The 23,576-nt window shown below is 50.3% G+C and overlaps 1 protein-coding gene across 1 annotated transcript in view; it reads right to left on the reverse strand.

Annotated features, from left to right (window-relative positions):
• Positions 1 to 23,576, reverse strand: part of exoc4 (exocyst complex component 4) — an 87,421-nt gene that overhangs the window by 26,233 nt on the left and 37,612 nt on the right. The window contains exons 12-13 of the mRNA XM_084701089.1: positions 5,531 to 5,633; positions 5,287 to 5,403 (exon numbers count right to left, since the gene is read on the reverse strand). Of these exons, the coding sequence (XP_084557215.1) occupies positions 5,287 to 5,403; positions 5,531 to 5,633 (220 nt within the window). The remainder of the gene's footprint in view (positions 1 to 5,286; positions 5,404 to 5,530; positions 5,634 to 23,576) is intronic.

The raw sequence follows: 23,576 nt of genomic DNA on the forward strand, positions 1-23,576 counted from the left end.
ACAGGTACATGTACACACAGAGCACATCCACAGTTGTCAGATAACGGAGTCAAAGCATGTCCAAACTCCAGGCTGTTCCTAAGCCCTCAAAGCTGTGGTCTGAGCCTGGGGTGGGAGCATGTGTTTGGGGGAGATAATCAGGCGAGGAGGGGGATGGACTTGGGGCCTACAGGTGGAGCCAGACTCCTGGGTCATGAAGGTCTGACACCTGGGAGGAGAGATGGGAATTTTCTAGACAGGACACTGTGTGCTCATAAACTAGAGGAGTGGTATTTTCTAGGTTTGAGAGTGTCTGATGTCTGTTTGACAGGTTGTCCTGTGGCTGGTACCCTTGAAGACACCAGACGGCACAAAGCTCTGTGTAGCCAGCGTTGGCAGAGGTTGTGAACACCGCAGCCTTCACCCCTGCCAGATACATTTTGGCAAAGAGGGAAAAACCAAATTTCAAGCCCAGTTATGATTCAGTGTGGAGTTTTATTAGGTGCAAAATCCCTTGATACTTTTTAACAGGTGTAAAATTGTCAGCTGGATGCTTAGGCACAATCCATTTCATGACAGATAATGTAGTGTAGCGTTCCAAAACACATTTGAGCTAAATGGAACAGCATTCAAATGATTTTTACTGCATATGAGTCCACTGTGCCAGAAGTGCATTGCCACAGAGCAGTTTGGCTGGGGGTGATCCCTTTCCTAGTAAACATCAGGATGCCCTTTGTGTGTGTGTGTGTGTGTGTGTGTCTTCCACCAGTCAAGCACAGACATGGACACACATCCCCCCCCCCCCCCCCCCCCCAGTTCCAATCACAGAGCCAGACAATCCAGCTAACTGGGGATTGTTCAGTAATTGCCGACTGTTGTTTAGCAGGGGATGCGGGGGTCATTAATAAAGACCCCCCCCCCCCCCCCCCCCCCCTCCCTCCAGACCTCACACCTAACAAGGGTGTGGAACCACCAAGGAGCCAATCAGCAGCCAGCTATGGGCTCCCTCCCACCCCCCACTTAATAAACAGATCAGCCAACACAAAAACAAAAGGTCATTGTCATTAAAGTGCCCGCGTGCAGGTGTGTGTGCGCAGGTGTGTGTGTGTGTGCGCAGGTGTGTGTGTGCGCAGGTGTGTGTGTGTGACTTGTATTGGCAGTCCCCCTCTCCTTTGGAAGGCTTGTACATTTACATGTAAATGAACCTAATGAAAAAGGTCGGCTTCATTAGACGACCTACAAAGATGGCTGCCATGACTCCCTCCCACAGAACACTAACCCAGCAGGTGGTCGGGGAGGGTTACAGTTCTGGGGGAGGGGGGTCACAGCAGTAATTACTCTGCTGATAATGCACACCTTTTTCTATTGCCTTGCATATGGAACACTTCTATACCAAAGTGTGTGCCCGCATCTGTGTGTGTGTATATGTGTGCTTGTGTGTGTGTGTGTGTGCATGTGTGTTGGGGGTGGGGGTGGGTCCTAAGATTAATGGAGCCAATATCCAGTTCTGACCAAACAGATTGACCAACCCCACGTCCCCCCCGGACACAACTCTAATTAAATGAATCAATCAGTGAGAACAGCCATGCTGGACAGATAGCATCACAGCGCTAACGCTAACCAGAGAGGAATGAAGGAAGGAGAGAGGGGATAAGAGAGAAAGAGTGAGCGAGAGATACAGAAACTTGACCTCTCTCCCTCTCTCCCTCTCCCCCTCTCTCCCTCTCTCCCTCTCTCCCTCTCTCCCTCTCTCCCTCTCTCCCTCTCTAACTCTCTCTCTCTCTCTCTCTCTCTCTCTCTCTCTCTCTCTCTCTCTCTCTCTCTCTCTCTCTCTCTCTCTCTCTCTCTCGCTGTGTTTTAGACCTCTCTCCTCAGCTCATGTATCACAAACAAAGACTGGATTCTACATTCCTCAAGAAGGTCCACAGAGGTTGTTATCATGGTGAGGCTCGAGGCTAACAGCAGATAGCCTCAGTTCTCCTGTGGTTCATCTCAATATCCCAATCAGGGAGAAACACACTGTACAGACTGCTGCGAGCCCAGAGCCACAGACCTAGCTCTGCCAGGTGGGTTGCGGGACCGATGCACGCCCGTTTAAAGCACACGCATACACACACACATGCGCGCGCACACACACACATACACACACACAACCCCCCCAAACAATGTCCATGTAGATGTGTGCAGTGGTGGTCAGGAGAGAGCAGGTGTGCCTGCTAATGTTCTCCCCTGTGGTTCCCTGTGTGGTGCCCGCCCAGGTACTGAGGGTGTGTTTAATGTGCTGGACCAGACATGCTGCTGGTGCCCCTCTCCTCCCAGCCCACTGGCTCCGGCGGAGTGTGTCCCTAGTTACACACAGTCATGCCTAGGGACTACACACACACACACACAGGCAAGCGCACACACACACACACCACTACCTATGTACACGCTTCATTTCCTGGCTGCATTTTGCCACAGACCACAGAGAGGCAAATACAAAAATGACAAAAATCCCTCCAACAACAACAACAACCAGTCCAATAAGCCAACAAGCTCTTCCTGTTCCATATACCCTGCTGTGAGACATTGCTGCTGGCCTGACATCACAGGACAACAAACTGGGATCTCCCGTCAGTGTCCACCCCCCGCAGGGAGAGCTCGTTCAGATCCAGCCCAGCTGCCGAGGGCCTCTGTGGGGACACGGTCGGCGTGTGAGCTGGGCTCCTGGAGGTCAGCCCTGGTCCTCCACAACACACCAGCTCTGCTCTTGTGTGGGTGTGACTAGATCAGCTTATCTGTTGATATATTCGGTTTTATTATCCATTCAAAAGTATCCTACTGAAACCTATTGTGTTCCTATGACAGTCACAGCTCTGTGATGTAACAGACGTCTGTTGGCTGTGTGTTATCTTAGTTTTGCCCTGTTCACGATAAACCCCATCCCCTGACCTTCAGACAGAGACAGACATGACTGAGAGCTGATCCTGATGGTGTCGTGTCGTAAGAGCCAGGGCTTTTCTCTCCCCCGATCTGCATTTGACGGTACTTTCTGAACCGCAGAAGTCATCTAAACTTGGTGGCTGTGTGGATGAAGAGACGGAGGGAAGACATGCTGGAGTGTGATGAGTCAGAGCGCTGCGGGCCGAGGGCTTCATCAACACTGGAGACACACTGAGGAGTCATCAGCGCTCGCTGTGGGACGCCTGCAGCCTGGGAGACGCATGGAGGACACACACACACACAGACACACACAGACACAAACACACACGCATTCACACACACACACACACTAAGCCTGGACCCAGCGTGTGTGTGAAATTAGCAGGAGAGGAAACAGGCCTCTTTGATTGGGTAATTAAAAAAGCCAAAAAGCCCAAACAAAGGAGAGGTTTATTGAGCCCCTGCTAGCCAGAGAGGCTCTCATTAGCCCAACGGTGTAATTAGCAAGATGCCGCAGTCCTCGTTAAGGAGAAGTCATAATCGTAAACAAACGGTGGTGAACTCGCGCGCTCGCTTTGTAATGAACTGCCAGTGTTGTCGTGGTGACGGAACGTATGCACAAGGAAAGGTGCACACACACACACACACACACTGCGACGACATGTTCACTCAGACATGTTCCTCTCGCCGTGGGACTGCAGGAGCGACCGTGAGGGGGTCAGGTGGACCCAGGTGAGTTCTAGAAGAGTCTTCAGCAGCTACAGAAGGAGCACTAATTGACTAAACAACGTGTGCCACACACACCCAGTGTAGAACTAGACACAAAAAAGAAACTAGGAACGCTTGTGCACACAGACACACACACAGACACACACACAGACACACACACAGACACAGACACACACACAGACACACACACAGACGCACACACAGACGCACACACAGACACACACAGACACACACAGACACACACAGACACACACACACAGACACACACACACACAGACACACACACACACAGACACAAACACACACAGACACACACACAGACACACACACAGACACACACACAGACACACACACAGACACACACACAGACACACACACACAGACACACAGACACACACACAGACACACACACAGACACACACACAGACACACACACAGACAGACACACACACAGACACACAGACAGACACACAAACAGACACACAGACACACACACAGACACACACACACAGACACACACACACACACACACACCATGCTGCCCCCCCTCAGGCAGCAGGATACAGCCCACAGGTTACGAAGGTGACAGGTGAGAGGAGCCATTTTGCTGCTGCCAGCATGAGGGAACCAGGCGCCGGAAACTCTGTTTCCAATGAGCCACTTCCCCACATGGGGAAAAAAACAAAACACGAGGAAGAAAACCTGATGTGTGTGTGTGTGTGTGCCTGGCAGACACTCACACAGAGAGAGAGACAGAGAGACAGAGAGAGACAGAGAGACAGAGTGAAGGAGAGAGAGAAGGAGAGAGAGAGGTATAGAGAACAAGAAAGATCAAATACAGATACAGTAACCTTGCACTGCCTCATAGTATATAAAGAGAGATAGAGAGAAGGACAGAAGGAAAGTGTGAGATAGAGACAGAGAGAGAGATAGAGAGGAAGAGATAGATAGGAATAGATAGACAGGGTGTTTATAACTACCACTTAACTGCAGCTACCAGGTCGGGAAGGATCAAACGCTATTTCAGCTGCAATTATGATCCTGGGAGATAGGTGGGTGGGTGGCCGTAATGATCTGTGTGCGTGTGTGTATGTGTGTGAGTGTGTGTGTGTGTGTGTGTGTGTGAGTGTGTGTGTGTGTGTGTGAGTGTGTAATAGGGAACAGAAACCTTGCAGAGTCTACAGATCAAACAGAGATCAGAGAAGAGTACTTCCTGACCAAACTTAAAGTCCTCTGCTAGACCGTGTGTGTGTGTATAGTGTGTGTTTGTGTACAGCGTGTGTGTGTATAGTGTGTGTGTGTGTATAGTGTGTGTTTGTGTACAGCGTGTGTGTATAGCGTGTGTGTGTGTATAGTGTGTGTGTGTACAGTGTGTGTGTGTATAGTGTGTGTGTGTACAGTGTGTGTGTGTGTACAGTGTGTGTGTGTGTATAGTGTGTGTGTGTACAGTGTGTGTGTGTGTACAGTGTGTGTGTGTGTACAGCGTGTGTGTACAGTGTGTGTGTGTGTACAGTGTGTGTGTGTGTACAGTGTGTGTGTGTGTGTGTATAGTGTGTGTGTGTGTACAGTGTGTGTGTGTACAGCGTGTGTTTGTGTACAGCGTGTGTGTATAGTGTGTGTGTGTACAGTGTGTGTGTATAGTGTGTGTGTCCTCACCTGCAGCAGGGGCCTCTGCACTCCGAGTCCCTTCATGGTGTCAGCGGTGGCCAGGATCTTGAGAGGGTCTGAAGTCTTGCTCACCACCTCCATCTCCTTGTTGATCTCAGTCCGCACCTGGAGCAGGCAGCAACACATCCACGGTGTTAGCAACACACATCGACTAGCTCTGCTGATCCTTCAGTAAGGTCAGACCTTTTAGAGAGTGGGAGAGATAGAAACAGAGACTACTTCTACAAAGTACCTGGTGCAGAAAGAGGTCGTTGATGTAGTAGGTGAGGAAGGTGCGGAGCTGACACTGCTTGGTGGGACCAAGGCCCATGTTCATCTCTGTCTCCTGGATGAACCTGCACACAGGATGGAAAGACCTTCAAGCTAATGTCAGAGGAACTGAGTTGTCGGTCAATGGATTTCCATCTCGACAGGCTGAAAGTGGTTATAATGTGTCTGTGGCAACACGGCAGGAGTGTGTGTGATTGGAGACAGCTGCTAGTCACACTCACACACCTCATCTGTCAGAGAAACAACGTAGGGAAACGGCAGAAGTCATAGCTAGCCCTGTCTGACACACACCACAAAGCACATCCACGCAAGGCTGAGTTTGTACCCAACAGCTCATTCTTCACTGCTGAGAGTGGATGGAAAAGAAGCTTTCACCCTCTGGATGGTGGAAAAGGAGGGAGGGAAGGGAGAGAGACAGAAAGAGAGTGTGAGAGTGAGAGTGAGAGAGACTGGTCTACATAGTAGGAGACAGTCAGGGGGACGTGGAGGCAGGCAGGGTGTATAGATCAGGGTGGCTGGGTGATGGATCACCTTGGCTTTACTGGTCCTCCTCTGAACCAAACCACCCCACTCAGCACTGTACCCAGCCAATTAGCCTGCAAACAGCCATGAGGATTGAATGTGTGTGTGTGTGTGTGTGTGCACCCACGTGTGAAAAAACAAAGTCACACAGGACAATAACATTTAAAGTAGAAGATGGAAGCAAGAAGGTGTAATAAAAAAACTAAAAATCGATTTCCAACTCCTGCGTTGACGAAGTTAAAAAGGAAAGTCTTTAGAAAACTCGTTACAAAAAGAGTCCAGTTAACAATGACTGGACTACAGTCTGTCTTTAAAATGTGCCGTTCTTTGTTGAATATCACTCATTTACTCCAAATACGATTGGTGCTGACGGCTTCATTTTCTCAATTGATCGCCAGACAGACTTGCAGCGTAAACGCAACGTGCAGCGTTCACAGATTCATCACAGGCTACACTTACAGTATTGTCACTGTCTCACTACAGGTATCACAATGATGGATCTACACAAAGGTTTGTGGGTGTGTGTCTGTGGTTGGACAGATGGATTTTTGTTGGTTGAAGCGATTATCTTTGAATAATGTGGCAGAGAGGAGGCAGTAAAATGCTTTGTGCTTCAGACCAGCCATCTGGTCTAGAGTCACGGGCCTCGTAACTGTCAGCTGCGGAAACCGGTTAACAACGACAACGTTCACAATGCTATCCATGAACAATGCTAACCATGACACGACGTTCACGATGCTAACCATCACACGAAGCTCACGATGCTAACCATCACACGAAGCTCACGATGCTAACCATGATACGAAGCTCACAATGCCGTCCCTGAATGCTCACATAGCGTAGCTTCCCAAACGTTTAGACAACGTTGCCGCGACACCGCTTTCTGGTCCACGTATCGTAAGAGTATTTTGATCCAGTACTCTCAGATCATTTATCACGGCGGAAAAACAATAAATAAGTTGCAGCCTTGCGCATTACTATGTTGACTTCTGGCACGGGTCATTTTTCTAATGCATTTGTTTGGTTTAATTCCTTGATAGACGTGCAGAAAAAAAACCTGAACCGGATTGGAACCCGCACCCCGCGTTAGGAGTTAGCCTTGATGGGACTCACTCTTTACTCAGTGAGCGACCCACAAAAAAACACCTCCTCTCTATATCGGTTCTGCCTTTCTCTTTTTTGTGTGTGCAAGTCTGTCATTAGAGGCTAGATGATGTGTGCTTTTATAAGAAGGATGTGTGCTTTTTACATCATTGATTACTACCATAACAATTATGATGATGACAATGATGATGATAGTCACCTCTCAATTGTCCCCCCCGATCAGCACATTACCAGCATATTAGTCACCCACCTGGAAGTCTAAATTACACCCACCAGACAAGACTGTTGCCAAGCAACGACTCATGTTCTCAAAAATCTAAGCAGAGCAAGACAACATGAGCAGAACTTCTATCCTTCACTTGAAGTTCTAAGCTAGCTTCTCAAAAAGTTCTGGATGGTTCTAAAATAAATATAGCTTTGGAAGAAGCACGGGTTTGTTTGAAAAGGTGCTGGCTCTGAGCTTGTCTAGGGAGCAGGGGATCAGCCTAACAGGGAAAGGACGTGGAAGGTCGTCCAGTCGGAAGGCTGTGTTGCTCCTCCGGGTAGAATCTCACCCATGGAGAGGATGGTTGTTGCAAAAAGAAGGTGTTCTGAAGAACACATTTGGCTAAAACTGACAGGGAAAGAAAAAGACAGATCAAGGAAAAGAGAGAGAGAGAAAGAGAGAGAGAAAGAGAGAGAGAAAGAGAGAGAGAGAGAAAGAGAGAGAGAGAGAAAGAGAGAGAGAAAGAGAAAGACACACCTCTTCCTGACACATCTTCCTGAGAGACACACCATCACCAACACCGCCCTGTCCCATCACACAAACTCTCTGCTCGTTCTCCGAGGGTCCAGAACCCTCTAACGGCGAGAATCGTGTTTCTGCAGCTGTTTGCGTCCAGCGTGACATTTTGTTGGGGACGGGGTTTGTCAGCGGTGACAAAAGAGGAAGGAACTCTGCGAGGCAAAATGTCACAGGGCACAGCTGGAGTGTTAGCCCGGTCGCCACGGAGACGCCACGGAAACGGCAGGGTGTCATGGCAGCATGTGCCACTCCTGTCTGTGAAATTACTAATTAATATCCCTGTCCAATCTGCTTAGCTGTCCTCAGCCCACACACACAGACAGACGCACATGTACACACAAACACACACAGACACACAGACAGACAGACAGACACACAACCTTTACATAAGCCAGAGTTGGGAATACGTTTCACACCAGTCCCTTCCCAAGATATGATATAGTGCACACACACGCACACGCACACGCACACGCACACGCACACGCACACGCACACGCACACACACACACACACACACACACACACACACACACACACACTCTCCCCATCGTCCAGAAACAGCAGCAGGCATAACTCAATCGTAATAAGGGGATTAGGGCTAGATAATTAGAGGCGAGTGCGCCTTAGTCTAAGTGTGTGTGTGTGTGGCCTGTCCTACAGCAGAGCTACAAGGAGATGATTGGGTCTGTTGAGTGAGCGGCAGCTATAATGGATGCTCGGCCGCTCGACCTGGTCTTCGCCCACGCTAATGATCCTGACACCAGGACACACATACAGCCCTCTAGGGCATGCACTGGGGCAGGGGCGTGAGGGTGTGTGTGTGTTTATGGTGGGTGTGTGTGTGTGTGTGGGGGGGGGGGGGAGTTGCTCATTTGTGTGATTGTGTGTGTGTGTGGGACCAAGTGAAAAAATGTGTGCATGCGTGTAAACGTAGGCTAAACACAAAACAAGAGAAATGTTTTTCAGTGTGTGTGTGTGTGTGTCTTCCCCAGCCCAGCACTACACTGTATAGCGGCGAGTGGCGTTGATTGCGCTAGACGCGTCTAATTAACTGTCATTAGAGAAGCAGATGTCGGCACCCGGAGCCTAGCACTGGCTAATTGTCGGCTGCTGTGCCCTCTCTGTGTCTGTTGATAAAGAAATAACAGTGGAGACCCTACACACTTGTGTCCACAGAGCTCCACACGGCCCCCCCCACCCCACACACACACACACACACACTCCCTTAATGACGGCTTGTGTGCAGAGTGCTGGTGTTGGGCGGCTGGAGACTGGCTGAGGCCGGCTGATGGGGATGTGCAGTACAGGATGTTGCTGCTCGAGTAGAGAGAGAGAGAGAGAGAGAGAGAGAGAGAGAGAGAGAGAGAGAGAGAGAGAGAGGGAGAGCGAGAGAGCATGTGTGTGTGTGTGAAGCATTTGTTTGGGTGACCTTGACCTAAGAGCTGGTCTGATCCCAAAACTCCTGACTGAGAGACCCCCAGTGGGGGTGACGAGAGAGAGAGGGAGAGAGAGAGAGAGATGGGAGAAGAGAGAGATTGGAAGAGAGAGGGATGGTGAGTGGGAGAGAAGAGAGGGAAAGGGAGGGAAAGAGGATGAGGGAGAGAGAGAGAGAGAGCTGGAGATAGAGAGAGAGGTATTGGGAGGGTGTGGATATGCACCCAGGGTCAGGGGATGCCAGTGACATGCTGTGATGACGAGCCTTCGGCTCTACTGAGTCCTTCCCCTGTGACGCCATGGCGATAAAGAGACCTGGAGCATGGGGCGTTATGGGATATCGAACATTATCTTTATTCTACGGTGATTAATAAAACCCTTGAATGCATTCAAGTTTTTAATTATCCCCCATACTGCAATTCCAATACTGCATGCCTGAGGAATAAAATAAAAGCATATTTATTACATCTCATCAACTACGCATAGATTTAATTAAGCAGTCCCTGACCAGACCACTGTGAGGGATTGGTTCATCAAGGTCCTCAGACCAGATAGAGATCGTTTCACTACACATCCAGAGGTTACGGGTTCAAATCCCCCTGCAGGACGCTTTGGACAAAAATGTCTGCTAAATGAAAATGTGATTACAGGCACTGAGCACATCCCCACCACTGTCCTCTGGGTAAACATGACATTGCCCCACCCACATCACCTGGCTCTGCTTGATAACCTGAGCATCTGCCTGGGCCAGCTCTGGAGGCAGTACCCCACACGGCCACTAGATGGCACTGTGACAGCTTCCCTTGGAGCCAGCCTGCAACACACCGCCAGTTGATTAGGAATTCCTTTAGGACCCACCTTTACGGGAATAATCCAGCTTATTTGTGGTGGGTTTCTATGTTAAAACAGCCTGTCTAAGCTGTGTGTGTGTGTGTAAGTGTGTCTCTTGTGTGTATGTACACATGTATGTGTGTGTGTTTAGCTGTTCTGTGCGTAGACAAAAGCTCTGAGCTGCATATGGCCATCCCACTCACCGGCCCACACAGCTTAGGCCCCCTGCAGGGAGCAGCCATCTCTCCCTCCCCCGGCGGCGTCTTCCACACGCTAACAGCCATCACGCCGGGGGGGGGGGGGGACCAGAGAGAGATGGAGGGAGATGGAGGAAGAGGTGGAGGGAAAGATGAGGGTAAAGCAAAGGAATACAGTTTTCTAATTAGAATAACAAATAAGGGTGTGTGTGTGTATGCGTGCGTGTGTGTATGCGTGGATGTGTGTGTGTATGCGTGGATGTGTGTGTGTGTGTGGGAGGAGAATAAGAGAAGGAAGTGTAGCCGGTACAGATGGGAGTTCACACTGTGTTTTTATACACACGTACCATAGCAGACAAAGCCGACCATGAGCAGACAGCTAAGACACAGGCTGGCCCAGTCCTATCAGAATCCCACACATGACTGGTCTGTGTACACACATGCAGACAGGGCTTCACACGAGCCTGTGCTTGCAGCCTGGTTCCGTGTGGGTTCGTCTTCAGAGCCCTCTGAAGCTCAACACACAAAAGACGAGTGTTGGCTGATCGCTCAGAACAGAAGCGGGTGTGAACGTGTAAACGCATGGGGTTGTGTGTGCGTGTACTGAATGTGTGTGTGTGTGTACTGAATGTGTGTGTGTACTGAATGTGTAGGTGTTTGTGTCCTAAATGTGTGTGTATGTGTGTGTAGGCCCAGACCTGTCGGTAAGGAGTAGACCAATTAAAGCAGGTGAGATTTATCACCTCCGGCTCTCCTTGCCAGTCTGGGCTTCCTGCAGCCAACAGGAAATGAGATGGCCTTGTTTAGCTGACGCCGCCACGGCAACATGACAAATCACCCCCCCACAACAGTCCCACTTTGTTCCACTGGCCCTATTTCCTTTATCAGTCTCTTATTCTCACCCCTCTCTCTCTCTCTCTCTCTCTTCCGTTCCCTCTCTCTCACACTCCCCTTTCCATTCATTCTTCATCTCCCTTTCTCTGTATCTCTACAGTGTGTGTGTGTGTGTGTGTGTGTGTGTGTGTGTGGAGGGGTCTGGAGGAGAAGGGGAGGTACCCATCTACAGGGGCCGGTCAGGTTCCTCGTCTTCACAGCATGACTCAGTCATCAGGGTCCTGGCCCCTGCATGGATCAGTCATCAGGGTCCTGCATGGTTCAGTCATGCTGTGAGGATCAGGCTTTGCTGTGGATGATAGCCTGGAGGGGCAGGTGACTGTATTGTACTGCAGTAAAATGGGGGTTGGGGGACAATGTAAAGAAAATGGTCTGCATGTGTTCGCTGCATGTTGTTTGTAAGTGTGTGTGTGTGTGTTTGCGATTGATGTAGCCTGGCAGTAATACCAGACTCCTTCATAAAAGGGCCCATCAAACCCTTCAGTCTAAAAATGACTGAATGGTCCAGGTCATTACCCCTCCACTCCTAATACGAGCCAGGTACCTCCCCCTCCCCTCCTCCCCCCTCCCTCCTGAAAATTGGCGCTATGGAAACGAAGCTACAAGGTCACATATTGTAGTACACATACTACACACACAGTAGGCAGAAACGCCTCCCTCACCACGAGCAGAGCCTTAGGGTAAGAGATGACAGCACTCAGAACTGGGCAATGGTGAGGGAGGGAGGAGGAGGTGATGGAGGGAGGAGGAGGTGATGGAAGGAGGAGGAGGTGATGGAGGGAGGAGGAGGTGATGGAGGGAGGAGGAGGTGATGGAAGGAGGAGGAGGTGATGGAGGGAGGAGGAGGTGATGGAAGGAGGAGGAGGTGATGGAGGTGAAATGGAATCCAGCCACCAGAGACCCCTCCTGTGTTTGACTTGTCGTAGCCACGCTACAAATATTATACACACACACAAAATAATGCAGACCAACACCAGACAGCAGCCCTGTGGTAAGCAGTCTACTGTAATGCAGACAGTATGAATATCATGTTGGAGGTTAAATTATTCATTGATCCTATCACAGCGCACACATGGTGAGAGGGTGTGTGTGTGTGTCCACCTGCACAGACCCTGGGGGCACAGGTGACCTTGAGCCAGATTTGACCTTTCACTCTGCTACTGGGACAAAAAGTGACAGACTGGAAAGTGGAGTACACTGTGTGTGTGTGTGTGTGTGTGTGTGCCTCTGTAACTCGGTGTGTGTCTGTGTCTCTTTGTTTGGCCTTGCAGTGTGTGCGTGTGTGCGCGTCTACAATGCCTGTACTCCACTTAGAGAGGTTAGTGTGGGTCAACAGAGCCAGCATGCCTGCTGTCATGAAGCCCTCTGATTGCTGAGAGAACAAAGTGAGGTGGAGGGAGGAGAGGAAAGGTGGAGGAGGAGGAGGAGAGGGTGACTGAGTGAAGGAGAGAGGGACGTCTTCACCTGAAGGGGAGGATGAGGGTAAACGAGTGGAAGAGATTCAGTGATGCAGGCAGGACAAGCTAGATGGGGCTTTCTCCTGACATTATGGTCTGTCTGAGTGACAGGGAGGAGAGACCTGGCCTGGCCCGCAGAGAGGGGGGAGGAGAGAGAGGGAGGAGAGAGAGGGAGGAGAGTGGATAGAGAGAGAAGAGATGGAGGAGAGAGAGAGAGGGAGGAGAGAGAGAGGGAGGAGAGAGAGGGAGGAGAGAGAGGGAGGAGAGTGGATAGAGAGAGAAGAGATGGAGGAGAGAGAGAGAGGGAGGAGAGAGAGAGAGAGGAGAGAGAGAGGGAGGAGAGACGAGAGAGAGGGACGAGAGGAGAGAGGGAAGAGAGAGGGAGGAGAAAGGGAGGAAAGAGGGAGGAGAGAAGGGAGAGGGAAGAGAGAGGGAGGAGGGAGGAGAGAGGCAGAGAGGAGGGAGGGAGGAAGGAAGGAGAGAGGGAGGGAGGGAGGAGGGGGTGCCTGGGGGAGTTATGGGACGACCTGCAGCAACCTTCAGGTACAGACAGCATCAGCCTCCAGCCGCGCGCCAGGTCACTTCCCTCCAGTCTGGATGAGGCCGGCAGGGGAAGTTTCATTTGATCATCCGAGGACACGAGTCAATCAGCCCAGGTCTTCAGGACGGCAGGGTTTCAGCAGCACTGTCCTGTCTAACGGGACACGCTGGCTGCAAAGCGCCTGGAAGTGCTGCGCAACACCACGATCGGCTCCGACCGGCTCAAAGCTGTTCACAACAGACGCGCGTTTCTCCGCGCGGGTCACCAAGCCTTCCAGCTACTCTGAGCTTTCCTTTACGCTGACATGGTACATAAACGTGGCATTGGCTATATCCCAGCATTGATCCTTATCTACGTTGTCCTTGTCAAATTGATGCTGGGGGTCATACAACTCCCTGTGCTTTTCAACTTCCGAGAATTAATTTGATGTCCTCCATCTCCTTGAATTTCTCGCAGATTTTAGAAATCGACTTGGGGGTTCTCTCTCGGTAGGCTATGTCTGCACGCGTGTGTGTTGTATGCAACGCGTAACAACTTGTTTCTCTCAAACAAACAAAACAACTACGGGCATGGAAGCTCAACAGATTAATCCGTTTATTTTCATTCGTTTTCATCAGGGTAACCACATGGAAAGGCTGTTCGTTACCAACATTTTAATCAAGTTTCAAGTTTAATAAGTTTAGTAATATTCAAAAAATAATTATAAAGTCTACAACTTTACAAATGTTCACCGTTGTCTACAATTAATGTAGTAAAATCTGAACATGTTTTTTTATTCAAATATATCAACTAATATGGTGTATTTGATCATCCTGCAGCCAATTTCGCAAGCGTCTCGCGAAAAACTTCGACCAGCTGCCGAAACGATCGCAGCAGATCGCAGCCAGTGTGTCCCAGGCCTAACTCCTACAATGCTGCCTCTGACTCCACACACAGTTCTGTCTCACTGCCTCTGACTCCACACACAGTTCTGTCTCTAACAGCAGAGTTCTACCGACGTCACCCTGGAGACCGGTTCTCTATCAGCACAACGGATCCAAGATATGCCTCTCCGGAACGTTCTCATTAAAGCCCTCGCGGGCATTCATGTGCCGTTGCCAAGGGAGCCTCTGTAATATTCAATACTTCTGTTCCACACAGTTCTAATCTAATTTGCACTTGACACCTGACATTTGCATAATGTGCTCTCTCTGTTTCCAGTCTCCAGGAAGGGGGGGGGGGTCATAGGTGTGGGTGTGATGGGATGTGTGGATTGTGTGAGTGATTGGATCTCAATATGCACATGTGTGTGTGTGTGGAGGGAGTGCAGATTCCTTCTAATCTGGCTCATTAAGAAAAGCAGGGTCTGTATGGGCCAGGTCAGCTGATTTAGAATCATTCATTTGAGAGATAGGAGAGAGAAAGATAAGAGATGGAATCAAAGAAGGAGAAAGAGATGAGAAAGAGAAAGGGGGGTGGGGGGTAAGAATGGGAGAAGAGATGAAGAAGTACAGAAAAGGAAACAGAAAGATGATTCCTCTCATCTCCCCGACATCTTCACACAATCTCAGCTACGCCTCCATGCTCCTGTCTACCAGAACAAGGATCCACGCTCTGCCCACCCCCCACCCCCCTCGACCTCAGGGAGTCTGTCCAACAGGGCCTTCCTGCCTTGTCCCCCGCCCCCCCAGCACGGCCTAGCAGGAACGTTGTACTTAGCAAATTGCGTTTGGAACCAGAGGGAATAAATACTGGAGATAAAGACTGGTCTAATGTGCCCGAATCCATTAGAAATCTCATATTCACACATCAGAGGAATCGCATTACAAGACGTCTAATGCCATTTCTCAGGTCGGAGAGAGAGCTCGCCGCGAGGGTGAGACGCTAACATCAAACATAATGGATTTTCACCTCCTTCTTTCCCCCTCTCCCCCTCTCTCTATCTCTCCTCCTCATTCTGCTCTCGGAGATAGAAATTCCGTCAGGTTATTGGGTTTGGTTCTCTTTCAGAGGGGATGGAATGAATTTAGCTGAGGACTGAGGCAGGGGAGGGAGGAGAGGCTGAGGGTTAGGGTTAGGACTGAGGCAGGGGAGGGAGGACTGAGGCAGGGGAGGGAGGAGAGGCTGAGGCAGGGGAGGGAGGAGAGGCTGAGGCAGGGGAGGGAGGAGAGGCTGAGGGTTAGGATTGAGGCATGAGAGTGAAGAGAGGCTGAGGCAGGAGAGAGAGAAGCTGTGAGGCTCGACGCCCAGGGTTTTTCTTCTGCTTCACCAGACGGGAACTCTGAACACAGGCTTCCACTTCCAGATTTCTGGAGCTCCGTGTCGTTTCACCCAGAGCAGAGAAGCGGCCCTGAGACGGCTGCATGTGGTCGACCGCTGTGCAGAGGAGTCCATCCTCGAGAGCACAGGCCAACCCTTAAGTCTTGACCGACGAAAATCTGCTTTTCATGCCGCCGTCGGCCAGGCATGGCTTTGCTGAGTGTTTCTGTCGTCTCTCCCTGGAGAGGATATCGACTCCTGTCCTCAGAAACCCAGTCAGGGAGTCCTCCTGTGGATCCCGTCTCCAGGGTTACCCTGGCCTGTCTGCCCCGCCCTCCTGCAGTGCATTCTGGGCCCTCGGCAGCCAGCAGATCAAAGCGCTGAGTGTGTTGATCACCATTGATCACCCTTACATATCATCATGCTGTCAGGACATCATTCCTTTAACAGGGACACTGTAACTCAGACCCTCTCCCAGTCCCATCTAACACTCCCTGAATTAAGGCCAGGCACACCTGTGGGGTTCTTCTCAGCCGGTCTGGCAGTTGGAAACAAACTACCTTCCCTGCTCTATTTTACAGTCTATGATTTGAGTGAGTCCATTCTTACAGGGGTCTATTGCCGACACAGCATGTGGTGGTGTCATTATCAAGGTGACCTAAACACACTCGCACACACACACAGTGTGTACCCGCAGGCCCAGTCACACCTTAAAGCACTTGTAATATTACAAAATGTGGCTTCGATATCTTATGCGAGGACATCTTCTGAATACTGTTGTCGTGACAACCGGACTGTTTGAAATAACACACAGCGTGTGACTGGAGTGCAGCCATTTTGGATGGTCCAACAGTAAGTGCGCAGCCAAGAACACATGCTCCTGTCTTTCCTGCCCTCCCATCTCCCTCACTCTATCTTCCCCGTGGACATGAAGAGATGAGAGGGTGTGTGTGTGTGTGTGTGTGCTGCTACCGTCCCCAGTGATCCGACACTCCTGCGTGCATCTCGCCTGCTTCTGAGGACTGACCCCAGACATGGCGAGGGGATCAATCAATTACTTCTTCACTCCAGCAATCAAACAACGTTATTATCAGGCATCGGCTCGCCGACCTGGAAAGGCCCGCCCAATCAAAGGCTGCTCTGATGTTCGGGCGCCAGCGCTCATTCATGTGGCAGTAACACAGAGTGGCAGCTCACTACGCCTGGGGACAGGACGAGAGGGAAGGGGAGAGGAAGAGAGGGAAGGGGAGAGGAGAAGAGGGAGGGGGAGAGGAGGAGAGGGAGGGGGAGAGGGAGAGGACAAGAAGGAGGGGGAAAGGAGAAGAGGGAGGGGGAGAGGAGGAGAGGACAAGAGGGAGGCAGAGAGGAGGAGAGGGAGGGGGAGAGGAGGAGAGGGAGAGAGGGAGAAAGAAGAGATGGAAAAAGAGAACAGAAAGGGAGACCGAATAATTCCACTCCTCTTTCTACTCCTCCTCTCTCCCTCCCTCCATACCCCCCCTCCTCCCTACCTCTCCCTCCCTCCATACCCCCCCTCCTCCCTACCTCTCCCTCCCTCCATACCCCCCCTCCTCCCTACCTCTCCCTCCCTCCATACCCCCCCTCCTCCCTATCTATCTCTCCCTCCATACCCCCCCTCCTCCCTATCTCTCCCTCCCTCCATACCCCCCCTCCTCCCTATCTCTCCCTCCCTCCATACCCCCCCTCCTCCCTATCTCTTCCTCCCTCCATACCCCCCCTCCTCCCCAACCCCTCTCTGAAGCTGTCTCCCTTCCCCTCTTCCCTCTCATCCCTCTCTCCTTATCTCCCTGTCTGTGTGTTATTAATGGCCTTCGCTAGGCTAGCTTCCTGACTGCAGGAAGGATGGGTTGTGGCCTTTAAAGGTCAAAGGTCAACAGGAAATGATGCGGCGTGATGCTCTGAGAGGTCACATGAGAACCAGCTCCCTGAGAGCTCACAGACTGTACACTGATGTTCTGATTGGATCAATGGAAGTTCCATTAGCCGAGAGAGAGAGAGAGAGAGAGAGAGAGAGAGAGAGAGAGAGAGAGACAGAGAGAGAGACAGAGAGAGAGAGAGAGAGAGAGAGAGAGACAGAGAGAGAGAGAGAGAGAGAGAGAGAGAGAGAGAGACAGAGAGAGAGAGAGAGAGAGTTGTAAGATAATTGTACTAATCTCTCAAAAACAACAAGTTCCATTCTATCTTTCATCTACATTATTTTAATTAAACTCACCAAAAAATCTCGCTCATGCTGACCTGTGTGTGCGTGTGTGTGTGCACTGTCTGCATGTGACAGTGTGTGTGTTGAAGTGGAATAATATCACACTGTTGTAATTATGAAGATGAAAAATGAGATGGATTATATGATGAAGAATGCCATTTAATCACTTTTATACTTCATACTTGTATATGTTATACTTTATACCTTTATATGTTACACCAGTGGTTCTCAACTCTGTCCTCAGGGACCCCCTGTCCTGCTTGTTTTAGATGTTTCCCTGCTCCAACACACCTGATTCAAATGCATGTTCGTTACCAGGCTTCTACAGAGCTAGATAACAACCTTTTTATTTGAATCAGGTATGTTGGAGCAGGGAAACATGCAAGGGGGTACTTGAGGACCAGGGTTGAGAACCACAGGTCTAAGGAGCTCATGCTGGGGACACAGGATAATCAAGCCGGTTTCTTCAGACAATCCTAGGTAACATGTGTCCTGATTATCTTGATGGTTCCGCAGATTTGATCAGATGTTCCCCTTGGTGTGAGGTGTGTTAAGAGTGACCACACACTGTAGGAGCAAAACGGCTACATCTCAGATTTATTTGTTCTCATGTTTGTGGTCTCTCACAGTTTGAAAATCTTATAAGATAAAAAAAAAAATCGTATAGTGTGTGCCCAGCATTAGGGAGGTGTGATAGAGATCCAGTCTGCGGTGTTGTTTAGTGATGCGGTGTGCGAGGCAGAGGGCATATGGGAGATAAGGAGGCAGGAAGTAGCTGGAGACAGGTAGACCTGCCTCTTTGCCTCGCACACCTGCCTCTCTGCCTCAGACCACGCCTCTGCACTCGCTCGCTGACTCCTCCGGGGATCACACCCACACTGTCTCCCATTCTCCCCCCCTCTCCTCCTCCCCCCTACTCTTTCCCTCACTCCCCCTATACCTCTTACTCTCTCCCTCCTTGTCTTTCCCCCTTTCTCTTTTACTCTCCCTATCTCTCAATCCTTCTCTTTCTCTGTCCCTTACTTGCTTTCCCCTCTCTGTTATTCTCTCTCTGTCTCTGTTATTCTCTCTCTCCACAGTCTCCTTTCTGACCTTTTCTGTAGAAAACTGTCTTCCCCTCCAGATCCATAATTCACAGCTACGCTCCCCGGCTTTAATGGTCGAGCACCAGGGAGAGGGAGGGAGGGCATTTACATAGGAAAATCATCAGGACGTGTGAGAAAAGATTTTAAAAGAAAGGAAGGTGTTGCTGAACAGGAGGAGGGAGAAGAGGTGGGCACCAGTATCCCCCTCTCTCTTCCCCCACCCTCTCTCTCCCTCTCTTTCCCCACCCTCTCTCTCTCTCTCTTATATACTCTACAGGGGAATATACAGTATGAATGATGCTCTATTGTCTGTTAATCATTAACTGCGTACAGCAGCTGCATATTAGAACAAACACAAGCCTGAACTGTCAAACAGGCTTTGAAGCTAGTGCTGAGCAATAAAGCCCTTTCCACATCCTGCAGAGCAAGAATGACAACAACAGCAGCATTTCACTCCACAGTCATGTACCTCAACATGTCAACGCAGGCTTTAAAGTGACTTCCTGAAGGAACTCCAATAGAGTCTATAGAAACGTCAAGTCGAACTCATGACTCAGCTGAAAAACGAGTGACAACTTCAGCAAACTCAATTTCCTTTTCTAAGTTAGTTACTGGAAACTTGTTTTGTCCTCCACAAGTAATGGTGTAGTTAAGGAAGGGGTGAGAGAGAGAGGGAGAGAGAAGAGAGAGAGAGAGAGAGAGAGAGAGAGAGAGAGAGAGAAGGAGAGAGAGAGAAGGAGAGAGAGAGGAGAGAGAGAGAAGGAGAGAGAGAGAGAGAGAGAGAGAGAGAGAGAGAGAGAGAGAGAGAGAGAGAGAGAGAGAGAAGGAGAGGGTACTTTCACACACAGTGACTCTGACAGCGAGGGTGCTTCTGTCCTTACCTGTCATCTTCCTCTCTCCCTCCACACTCATCCTTTCATCCCACCCTTCCCCTTCACTCTCTATTGCCGTCACCCGCTATACGGTGACTCAGCATCAAGGATCATGGCAGGCACACGTTCTTATACGCACACGGGGGGTCGATGGTGGCCCACTGTCAACGAGTGTGGGTTTGAATCAGGTGTGTTGGAGCAGGGAAACATCTAGATCATGCAGGACAGTGGGGTCCCTGAGGACCAGGGTTGAAGACCACTGCTCTATACCAAAAGAATACAAAGTCCCAAGGGCTTGAGAAAAGAGCCCAGGAAGCAGGAAGTGCATGAATCTCCACTTCAGACCCCAACTTTCCAGTTTGACCAACTTTCAGTCTTGGGGGTGATTACTGGAGTTAACAGGTCAGGAAACAATCCAGGGTTGACACATTGTATCAGCAGCACAATTGCTTGTGACCCGAGTTTTGTGATGAAGGTGGAAAGTGATGCGGGGTGTTAGTGGGAGAGAGGAGGGGGAGAAAATGAAAAAGGGTTTCCATTGATCGCTGGTCGGCCCAAATAGAAATGGAGACATGGAGCTACCCCCAATATCACTCCACTGTGGGGGTGACAAACACTGATGTGAAGTCTCTCTCTCTCACACACACACACACACACACACACACACACACACACACACACACACACACACACACACACACACACACACACACACACACACACAGACAGACGCACACCCAGAGAGAACTCTCCCACGTACACAGAAACCACCCAAACCCAAATAACATTACTGATATTAGCCTTTGATACTATTAGCATCTGCCCTAAACATACAGCCCAAACCACAAGTCTCTCTCTCTTTCTCTCTGTCTCTCTCTCTCTGTCTCTCTCTATCCGTCTCTCTCTCCGTCTCTCTCTCCGTCTCTCTCTCCGTCTCTCTCTCCGTCTCTCTCTCCGTCTCTCTCTCCGTCTCTCTCTCCGTCTCTCTCTCCGTCTCTCTCTCCGTCTCTCTCTCCGTCTCTCTGTCCGTCTCTCTCCGTCTCTCTCTCCGTCTCTCTCTCCGTCTCTCTCTCCGTCTCTCTGACTCTCTCTCTCCGTCTCTCTCTCTCTCTCTCTCTCTCTCTCCGTCTCTCTCTCTCTCTCTCTCTCTCTTTGTCTCTCTCTCTCTCTCACCCCCCCCCCCCCCCCTGTGCCATGGCCCGTCATCCGTAGGCATACCTCCTGTAGGAAGCAGAGATTACAGAGCGGGTGCAGAGTCGTCCCTTTTCAAAATGCCAGCCCCGGTCAGGGCAAGAGGTTTAAATACCACTTAAATGTCAGCAGGAGACCTCACAAGTCAAAGCAAATTACCTCCTGCCTGCTCCAGCAGCTCTCTCACACAGCACGTGTGTGTGTGTATGCAGAAGAAATTGCCTTCGGATTGACACGACACAAACTGAATTCTTTCACACCTTCCACAAAAACAACACGCGCACAAACACAGGCACAAACACAGGCACAAACACAGGCACACCCTAATCCCGTCTTCCGGTGTCACCACTGATCCCATTCCTTTAGTGATTGTTGTCTTGGAGCTTATACTGCTACGTACCACGGAGAGCAGACAACGTCTTTTAACACGAGGGTCTAATCTACTCCATGAAAACACACACCAACACACACTCCCAATTCAATTACCGATCCTATCCATCTCTCAGACGTCTGACATCTCAATCTTTCCACTGTTAACTCCCCCGTACATAGATATCAAGATGAGCACCAGTAGGTAGCTTGTTACGCTTCGTGTAGATGCGTCCATCGACACATCCAGCCTGGGACTGGAGCGACAGCCAAGGTCATCCTGAGCACCTAGCGACAGCCACGGTCACCCTGAGCACCTAGCGACAGCCAAGGTCACCCTGAGTACCTAGCGACAGCCAAGGTCACCCTGAGCACCTAGCGACAGCCAAGGTCACCCTGAGCACCTAGCGACAGCCAAGGTCACCCTGAGCACCTAGCGACAGCCACGGTCACCCTGAGCACCTAGCGACAGCCAAGGTCACCCTGAGCACCTAGCGACAGCCAAGGTCACCCTGAGCACCTAGCGACAGCCAAGGTCACCCTGAGCACCTAGCGACAGCCAAGGTCACCCTGAGCACCTAGCGACAGCCAAGGTCACCCTGAGCACCTAGCGACAGCCAAGGTCACCCTGAGCACCTAGCGACAGCCAAGGTCACCCTGAGCACCTAGCGACAGCCAAGGTCACCCTGAGCACCTAGCGACAGCCAAGGTCACCCCCTGAGCACCTAGCAACAGCGCAACAAGACACGCGTCAGGTCGATGAAGTGAGAATGCGTGCGTGCGTCAGTCACAGACAGAAGCCAGCCTCAGTTCACACTACATTAACAAACACACACAGGAAGTGAGGAGCCTGCCTACTGCTCTACAGGGGGAGGAGTCAGACGAGTGAGGAGCCTGCCTACTGCTCTACAGGGGGAGGAGTCAGACGAGTGAGGAGCCTGCCTACTGCTCTACAGGGGGAGGAGTCAGACGAGTGAGGAGCCTGCCTACTGCTCTACAGGGGGAGGAGTCAGACGAGTGAGGAGCCTGCCTACTGCTCTACAGGGGGAGGAGTCAGACGAGTGAGGAGCCTGCCTACTGCTCTACAGGGGGAGGAGTCAGACGAGTGAGGAGCCTGCCTACTGCTCTATAAGGGGAGGAGTCAGACGAGTGAGGAGCCTGCCTACTGCTCTACAGGGGGAGGAGTCAGACGAGTGTTTGGTCAAAAACAAAACACTCACGGACAGAAGGGATGAACAGAGCCCACAATGAAGCGGATTACGACCGATACAGGGAACTAGTAAAAGACACGTGACAAGGCCTTTCTGTTCCAGCTAGTTTAGTAACCAAAGCTTAAACAATACTAGAGTATAACACCGACTGACCACAGACCAAAACAGGCAATTCGAAGGTGGGTTGAAAAAAACCCCAGTTTCTGATATTCTAGTACAGTTGAAGCTGGAGAACCAAATGGCCTAGAGTAATGGAGGAATATTCCAGTTTAATGACAGCCTGGGTGATGCATCGCTCCATGGAAGGTCAATCTAATTAGCTCAGCTTCAAATTGGATTTCTACAAGTCTTTAGGGGACGACCAAGTTACAGAAACTAAAAGAGAGGAAGAAAAAAAAAACACTTCCTTGTCACTGAGGACAAATCAGTCCAGTGGGGTACAATAAAGTTTCCAATATTACAAACAGTAAATTTAAGGATATTGAAAACAGTAAATATTTGCAAGAAGGCTAAAGTGAAGGTTAGCATTTGACTATTCTGGAATGGAATAGTTCATTTATCCATGTGTGTGTGTGTGTGTGTGTGTGTGGGGGGGGGGGGTCAGATGAAGAAAAATCAATGGATGGACTACTAAGTGCACATGTAATGTAATTACAGGACATTTTACTGGTATTGAGTCGTGTAGCAGCAGGAACACGCTTGTTATACATGATGCCATTAGCCAGGACAAGGGTGTCGTGGCCTCATGAGGACAGAGAGAACCAGCAGGACCGGCCTCAACCACCATACCAGCTGCTCTTCAAGGGTTCAACTCTCGACTCAGATCAGATCATCAAGGGTTCAACTCTCGACTCAGATCAGATCATCAAGGGTTCAACTCTCGACTCAGATCTGATCACCAAGGGTTCAACTCTCGACTCGGATCTGGTCACCAAGGGTTCAACTCTCGACTCGGATCTGATCATCAAGGGTTCAACTCTCGACTCGGATCTGATCATCAAGGGTTCAACTCTCGACTCGGATCTGATCATCAAGGGTTCAACTCTCGACTCGGATCTGA

Source organism: Hypomesus nipponensis, chromosome 7 (genome assembly GCF_054491055.1).
Source record: "Hypomesus nipponensis isolate SF chromosome 7, ASM5449105v1, whole genome shotgun sequence".
In the NCBI taxonomy this organism is placed as follows: domain Eukaryota; kingdom Metazoa; phylum Chordata; class Actinopteri; order Osmeriformes; family Osmeridae; genus Hypomesus; species Hypomesus nipponensis.